The sequence below is a fragment of the Anarrhichthys ocellatus genome, unplaced genomic scaffold, assembly GCF_004355925.1.
Source record: "Anarrhichthys ocellatus isolate YVR2014 unplaced genomic scaffold, GSC_Weel_1.0 scaffold645, whole genome shotgun sequence".
In the NCBI taxonomy this organism is placed as follows: Eukaryota; Metazoa; Chordata; class Actinopteri; order Perciformes; family Anarhichadidae; genus Anarrhichthys; species Anarrhichthys ocellatus.
Genome location: NW_022280619.1, coordinates 1 through 8,546, shown reverse-complemented (window position 1 = coordinate 8,546; position 8,546 = coordinate 1). Strand labels below are relative to the sequence as shown.

Below are 8,546 nucleotides of genomic sequence, written 5' to 3'. Positions count from 1 at the left end.
ACACACACACACACACACACACACACACACCCCACACCCCCCTCAGGGCCCTGTGTAGCGGCAACAGCTCTTCTGGGCCGCCGTGCTTGCCGGCTGGCTCCCACCAGCCTACTGCTTAGCAACAGCCAATCCGCCGAGCCGGGCGACTTGTCGACCAATTGCGTCGGAGAGACGGGCTAGTGCTCTGAATTTGAGTTGGCCACATGGGTCTGTCTATAGTTAGGTAAAGGGGGAGGAGGAAAAGATTCTCTTTTTTATATTTTGGAGGGGAGAGTTAATTTCCTTGTTTTGTTTTTTTCTAACTTCCAGTAGTCCACTTCATGTAACCAGGGAGATGTCGAAGGTTTTATGAATATAAACTGTCCCCAAAATAACAGGTCAAGATGAGAATGATGAACTCACTCTGAGAAGTGTTAATTCAACTATTTCTTATTTCATTGCTCTCTGTAAGGACGTTAAAGTTATTGTTTAGTGTGCAGACGTTACTGATGGTGACATGTGAGCATCTTTAGTGTCGTTTGTCACTGACTTCCTGACTTGATGAACACTGTCTGTTTCATAACCAGTTCTTCATAAATAACATCATTGTTTTGAATGTTATCAGGAGGAATGAGTTTATTGGGTCAGTGGCTATTTCGGTAAGTCGGCAGGACACATCCTGCAGCACTGCAGTATGGGTGGGGCAGAGGCAGAAAGGTGGGATACTCTGAGAGGGAGGGAGGGAGTGAGGATGAAAACAAGGAGCTAGCTGGTGGTTAGCAGGGCCATGCTGTCTTGTTTTCACTCTCGGTGGCTCCTCACTGCTTAGCAACAACGAATCAGATCCTCGGATCAGAGCTGCAGCCCAGCCAATCAGCCGGCAGGAGTGTGGCGCCATAGAGTTTGGATTTTACCACGTGTGAGGTGATACGGGTTGGAGAGGGGAGCGCACTTATGCAGGAGAGAGAGAGAGAGAGAGAGAGAGAGAGAGAGAGAGGGAGAGAGGCAGGCAGGCAGGCAGGCAACGCTTTTTAATGGTGTGTTTTATATCCGAGTACCAGAAGTTTTTTCTAAGCCACACCCTCTGCTCTCTGCTGCGGTGGTCTGCTGCAGTGACCCTGATGGATGTGAGGTCGGTGTTTGAAGCTCATCTTCATCAGTTTGGCTTCAGCTGCTAAAACAAAGATCACTTGTTTATTCACCGGGTTTAGAGGACTAGAGTGTCATCTGGGATTATTAGGTGCACTTTATTTTATTCTTAGACATTTAATCTTGTAGTCATTCATACAAGGCATTGTTAGGAACGTATTCATATATTCATGTTTGCCAAAGAAAAAGACACGGTTCAGGTTCCATGCTGTGTTGTGCTAACTGCCTGCAGGCCCCTCTTTAAATCTCCTGGATGAGATTACAGGATTACCATTTATCTGAAAGATTAAAAAACCTATTTGATATTTGGCTTCATCCGTTCTCTCTGTAATCAGGCTACTTGTGTTGTTTTTCTGATTCAGAATAAAACTTATCTGTATGAATGTGCGCAGGAATGCACTTGACCCCCCCCCCCCCCCCCTGCTGGTGCAGCTGTTGGTGCTGGGTGCGGCTGCCTCAGAGCTGCATCCATAACTTTTCTCCCCACGTGCTCCCCATGCTCTCGTATTTTTGTTCTGCCTCTCTGTGGCTGCGCGGCAGCCGAACTCTCCACACTCCAGCGTGCATCCAGGCTGCTCGCTGTTGCATGGTTACAGACACTTCTGCCCCGCTATTGGCTCAGAGTCTGCGGAGCTGCCCACCCGTTGGCTTGGCGCAGAGAAAAGGAGCGCTCCCATTGGCCGCCGGGGCAGCAGAGGGCTGTTGCGATTGGTCCGGCTCGTCGGCTCCCGCTCCTTGGAGACTTGGCCTGTGTAAACATCCTGGTTGCTTCTTTCAATGGAGTGTGTTTACCAGCAGCCCGGTATCGGCGGTGTGTGTGTGTGTGTGTGTGTGTGTGTGTGTGTGTGTGCATGCCGACTGAGGCGAGTGTCTCAGAGGAGCAGAGTCTGGTGAGAGCGAGGCTAATTGGCTCCCTGCTCCGCCATACGCTTTGTGATTGAAGAAGCAGTCTGCAGTATTATGACACTTTGACAGCATTACAGGCGAGCACGCTAACAACCCTCAGTCTGTTGGCAGCCTCACCGCTCTCCTCTTTGTCGCTCTTCTGTCTCCATCCCAACGTCTTCTTCGGCGTCTCCGCCGCCCGACTCTCTGTCACAGTCCGGCCCCACAGGCTACATGTGGCCCTTTGGTGGCGAGCAGCGCGGCGGTGTCTCGGGGCCCAGACGTGGAAAATAAATTGCCTCAAGTTGTAAATGATACAGTGGGCTGTTTGTTTTGTGTGAGTTGTTTTTATTGTTCGGTTTAGTACTATTTTTATAGCTACCCCCCCTTCCCCTCCTCCACTGCTCGTTTTCTCCATTACCATCATGATACCTTAAGTTGTAGAGTGAAGCCCCCCCCTCCTCCTTATCCTTTATCTGGAGTACAAAGACTCCACAAAAGCCTTTGATCACAATGGAATTCTTCTATCTCTTGCTCGTTCTCTTTCCGTGTGATGTTGAACCCGATGCTCTCGGTGACTTCTTCTCCCTCACTTTCACATTCACAGCATCACTCGGAGGGGGCGGGGCCATCCGAGCGAAGGCCGCCAAAAGCTTCCACCCTCTCAGCGAGCCGACTGCTTAGCAACAACCAATCAGCCTAATATTTTTGGCAGGGTCTCGCAGCCAATGGAGAGGGTGAGAGCGGGCTTTAGCGCTGTGTTCTCATTGGTGGCTGAGAGGAAAAACAATGTTTTTCTCAGAGCGCTACACTCCAGTGCGAGTGGAGGTGCTGGTAATGCTTAGAGCAGATTTGGGGAGATAATCTTGGCTTTGATGGGGCTGAAAGACACATGGCTCATTATTGTTAAGCGATCCTATTTGCAGTTTTATGCAAACTTCTAGCTGGTCCAGAGCAGTGAAGTGTAGCTCCCTGTGAATGTGTCAGTCTCTACAGCGGAACGTAAGAGAAACCTTCCTCAGATTGATTTGCGCGCTCTGAAACAATCCATTTCTTAGTTGTCCTCGGGCTTAAACATTCTTGAACACGCTCCTTCCCCTTCAAGACTGGAGAGTGTTCGATAGGTCGGATCAATAAGGGATTATAGCTCGTCCGTATCAATTCACCCGCTGATGTGAACACACTCGGCTTAAGTTAACAACTCTCACAGTGCACATGAATAAAGATGATGGAGGGTGTCCACGGTTGTTCTTTTATTTCATCGTGTTCTTTACAGTCTGAGATGTGAAAGTGAACAAGTGTAACAGCGCGTCTTCCCTCAGCAACTGCTGTCTTGGTGCCCTCGAGGGAAGCAGTTAAAACCCTCCATATGCCCCAGTGGCCCACAGAGGGAAGCCGCTCGGGTCCCAGCTGGGTGGATGTGAAGCAGTGGGCGCTCAGAGACGGCGTGTGTGTTAAATAAAGCTAAGAGCCCCGTTGACAGCATCTCCTCTAGACAGATAGAAATCAATAGTCAGGAGGCGGACCCCGCCAGAGCTCGGGACATGACTGACAAGCAATGCGGCAGAACCCTTAAGCACTGGGCGAAGGGTGGGGCTGGATGTCTTCATTCAGTCAACTCACTTGGGCTGTTTTTAGCCTGGAGTTACTCGACCAAAGAGAGAGCAACTTTGAACGCATCTTGCCGTGTGGGCACATACAGAGCAATGAAACTCACTTGGAGCATTGGCAGTTTACTACCGATGGAGAAACCCCCTCTTCAAGTTACACTAATTCAAACAATCTTCTCTCTGAGGTAAAGCGTGCCGGTGCGGTGAGAAATCCATAGCCCATACATCATCTAAAGGGAAATGCTTTCTCCCCCTGCGTCTTATTTTTAGCTCCTCGCTGTGTCTCTGACAACAATACCTCTGAATGAAATATGTGGAAGATACTTCCACATATTTTGAAATAAGAGAACTCGGTATGAAACATCTTTTGAGGAATCAATGTAATTTTTGCCAGTGATACATTATTTGTATTGTATCCAACGGGGTGTCATCATTGCGTACTCGCAACAAAGGTCTGTGAGTTTAAACACGGTTTGGTTGTTTTCCTCACAGCACTGATGTGGTTTCTCTCCGAGCACGTCTTTGTGGGCCGCCAAGCCAATATTTGTTAACACTCATTTTCTGCCACGGCTGGAGAGCCCAGAAGAAAGCCCAAACTAATCAGAAACGTCACTGAACGAATCCACGGACTCTGAATACGAGACGGTCTTTGTCGACGCCTAAAACATTTCTTTGCGGTTTTACATGTAAATGAGGCTGATTTTATGGCGGTAATAACAGTTTTAAGCCCGAGAAAAGTCTCCGTGTCAAATCCCCCCGTGTGCTCTTAACAGTCGCTGTTACCATCTGTTTCAGAGCATCATCAGTGGGCTCTCTGCATACCTGAGGTGCAACAAATGTATGTCCACTGGTTTAAAATGAGGACTTAAGGAAAGGACATAATGGAGCCAGCGTTTCTTCATTTGATTGTGAGACTGGTCTTAGGTTTAGGTGGGCTTTGCTCTGTGGGACTACATCCCTCGATAAACGTTGAAGACTGAGCAAATGGACACATCGTGTGATGGTCTGTGAGTGATGGAGGATCGTTTACTAATCCAGTTCACCCATCTGTTATTTTGAGTTCGCTCACCATCGGCAGAGTTCTCACTCTTTGTAGTCTTCACCCAGCATGTCAGCCACATAGTATGATGTTTTGAATTTCTGCTTCGGTTCACTAACCTCTGAGAATCTCACACGTTCTTATGGAAATAAGTTGCCATGTGTGGGGGGCCGGCTGGTCGGGTGTGATCATCCTCAGGACCCCTCTTTAATCAACATGCCACCCAGACGGGCAGACAGGATGGGGGTTGTCATGGCACAGGTGTGCCGTTGGCTGCAGTTGAAGGTCAGCCTGCTTGCTCAATGAGGTTGAGGACTAGCGAGGGAAAGACAACATCTGCACCACTACTTAACAATTCCTCGCCCTTCAGTGTTTTGTCTTTGACTGCATTAAACGTGAACCCTCAGTGGGAAGACGGGGCAGGTTGTCGGCGTCGGTGCCCCCGGCTGAAAGGACTGTAAAGCTGTAATAAGTGTCCACCGGTACTTCTGTGGGCAGCGTGCTGACGTCTCTGTGTTCTGTCCCCAGGTCTCTTGTGATCATCAGTACCCTGGACGGGCGGATCTCTGCTCTGGACCCTCACAACCAGGGCAGGAAGCAGTGGGACCTAGATGTCGCCTCGGGGTGCCTGGTGTCGTCCAGCCTCAGCAAACCTGAGGTAGACCAACCTTTGCATTATGTTAACGAATGTTAAAGCAATACAGATCTTGATTTATTTGCCCTTTTTGTCCACATAACAAATAGACGTTCATTCTTATCCATAGTCAGTGTGTTGTATGCAGCAATACCCCATCAGGAGCAGAAGTTTAAGTGCACGCTGTATTTATATTATATTTAGAATATCTTTGCTGATTAACCTTGAGACAGCTGAAGCTGTTATCTGTGCTCTTGCCAAAGCCACCAGAATCTAATGTTACTTGGCAGAACACGTGGGTTGCTGGTGCGACTACTGTCTCCACTAGTAAGTATAAGACAAACAAACTAACCGATGGAGGCAGCGGTGGACCAGCAGCCCTCTGTGTTCTGCGAGGTAAAGCTGCTGTTGTTTCTAATGGAGTCTGGTGGCTCCTGTCTGTTTCTACATACTGGGAGAAGTACCTCATACAACCAAACTATCCCTTTAGACAGGTTAAACAGAGGCTGTGCAGCTGATTAAGACACGCCGCGAGATGAAACAGACAATTTCCACAGTCTGGACATATCAGTGCAAGGTTAAGTCTCATGCCACACACACGCTCCCTCCTGGCTGTCTTTCTGTAGACAGTAAGACCAACAAGTGAACTCGGCGCACTTTGAACAGTCAACCAAGGGTTGCTGCTGCTTACAATTATCTCATGTACACACACACACACACACACAAAATACACAGCAGACATACTGTACACCCCCACACACATCTGAGAAGTAGTTTGCCTGGAGGATTAGCCCCTTTGTTGACTGTGGTGGTTTACACATACAAGCACAGCAAGACCCTCGTCGGTCCATGTACACAGAAGCTTAAACCGCCCACACCGACAGGCTGAAAGTGAAGTGTAGCCCAGAGCGCTGCTCTCCCAGATGCACACTAGACACGTGCTCGTGGTTCACTTTGATGTGGACTCGCTCTGTGTGAGAGTTTCGCCTCGGGGAAGAAGCCTCGGATACTAACAAGGGTCTGGGTGGCGGCTGAGCTCAGTGTAATGTTGGTCCGCTGGTGCTGGTGAGGCCTGTTTGAGTGTAATGAACTCTGTGGCTCTGGCATATAAAGAGGTTTCTGCATTATTAGTCTGGGATAACAACAACAAAGCAATCCAGAACCCGTTCATGACGTTTAACACCTTTTGACACGTGGGCTGTGTTTGATTGTTTGGAATCAGTCCTTTGTGGTTAACACGGAATAACCAGCTCAGCTCTGGGAAGTACAAATGAATGATCGCTCTGCTCAAAAGAAAAGTGTTAAACATGTGTATAAAATATCTACAACAATCCAAATACAGCAGCTTCAGGTTTACTCACCGTAGAATAAATGAGTAATTAATCATTCTTACATTCAGAGCTTCTTCTGAGGTTTTTAAATGAAGCTTTGAATCTCTGTCGTCGTATTTTACGACGTCATCTCCCTGAAAAACAAATAGTTGATCTATAAATAGATCCCAGGGTGACTGGTTGTGCTTCAGGGAACAGTCAATGGGGACTCTATAATAAATTATACATGTAATGTATCGCCATACACCATGCTGCACCGCCTCGTTCATACAGGCGTGAGCCTCCAGCAGGATGTCCCGTCAGATAAAACATGTTGTGAACTGTGGAAATAATTACATCGACCTTATTTTAAATACATTTTTGCTTTTGGACTTTACAACAGTTTTATTATTGTTGGAAACATAATATAGTGGAGCCTAGGGTTGGGCGGTATACCGGTTGAACCGGTATACCGCCCAACCCTAGTGGAGCCTATAACTGTGCAGGAACACTACCTTCAAACAGAGTAAATAGACGTAAAAAATGAATTTTGGTTTAGAATTCGAATGCGTTTCAAGTGTTTAAGAACATATAAGTAGGTTTATAAACGTGCCATTGAGCCGGAGAGGTCTGCATGTTGTCATCCCAGCTAAACGCCACAGCAGCTCAGTTCCCTGATTAGCAAACCTACAATTAGAAGGAGGGAACCAATCACTGAAATCAGCTGCTGCTGTAGTGAGCGTCGAATAAAAACCACGTATTGTGCTTCACGATGGTGCATGGTGCAGAACTGCTGTGTTTGAGATAAGAGAACCTTTTTTTCTGGGGTCCTCTGGGGTTCTGCAGTGGAGAAGCCCTAAAGGTTCCTCGGAGCAGACTGTGTGAGCGCAGTATAGCTTCTCCACTGGATGCATCAGAATGTGATGTTGACCTTGAATAACAAAGTTGCTCCCCGCTCTGCTGAGTTCTATCAGTGGAAGGAAAGCGTCTCTGCGGTCTGAGGAAAGTCTTGCACTTGCTTATGAGTCACATTAAGAGCTCCAAAAGATATTGTTGTTGAGCTGACAGCTTGCTGTTTGTCTTAGTTCTTAAGTGTTTTGTTTTTCCCAATGTTACTTTGTTTTCGTATATTGTTAATTTGATTAAACAATATCTGTAAGAAATGTAAATGTGACCAAACAGAAGGAGCTTACATGGATTGATTATCCTTCCAGTCATGACATTTGGAAAATATATCATCCCAAAAATAACTGTAATAAACAATGTTATTGGCATTTTTTGATTATTTTATTCCACTGATATGATTACATAATAGCATAATAATGCAAATAAACCTTTTCAAAGAGCAACAAAGTTAAAATTCTTTAGAATATTCAGACATTGAACCATATTAAAATGTTCTAAATAAATAAAATGAAACCACACAACCAGAACAATAAACCAGTCTTAATATAAAATGTAATGGGTAAGAGCAGAGTTTTCTCTCCTTTACGTCTGTGTTCAGTGTGTGAGACTTCACAGGAAGTGTCAATGAATTCATAACATCCTCCTGTCATCCTCCAGAGTGCTCATGTTGTGATGGAGGATGCTGACTCTGTGTGTGTGTGTGTGTGTGTGTGTGTGTGTGTGTGTGTGTGTGTGTGTGTGTGTGTGTGTGTGTGTGTGTGAGTGTGTGAGTGTGAGAGACTCCCTCTATCTGTGCGTTTTCACCTGTTTGCTTTCATTTGGCTGACAGAGCGAAGAGATGCCTGTCAGCTCTGAACCCGATGAGTCGCTGTGACGTCATTTGTTATGGTTCCCAGAGTGTTCACTAGTGTGCGTGTGTTGCGTGTGTTTTTTGCTCATGTGCTTTATGTAAGTTTCAATCTAGCTTTACCCTCTCTGCCCTCCGTAACCTGGGGTGTGTGTGTGTGTGTGTGTGTGTGTGTGTGTGTGTGTGT

At 46.8% G+C, this 8,546-nt stretch overlaps 1 protein-coding gene across 1 annotated transcript in view; it reads left to right on the top strand.

Moving 5' to 3' along the window:
* Nucleotides 1-7,061, top strand: part of LOC116376841 (eukaryotic translation initiation factor 2-alpha kinase 3-like) — an 11,877-nt gene extending 4,816 nt beyond the window's left edge. The window contains exon 2 of the mRNA XM_031838330.1: nt 5,191-7,061. Within this exon, the coding sequence (XP_031694190.1) occupies nt 5,191-5,356 (166 nt within the window). The 3' untranslated portion in view covers nt 5,357-7,061. The remainder of the gene's footprint in view (nt 1-5,190) is intronic.
* The last annotated feature ends 1,485 nt before the right edge of the window (nt 7,062-8,546 follow it).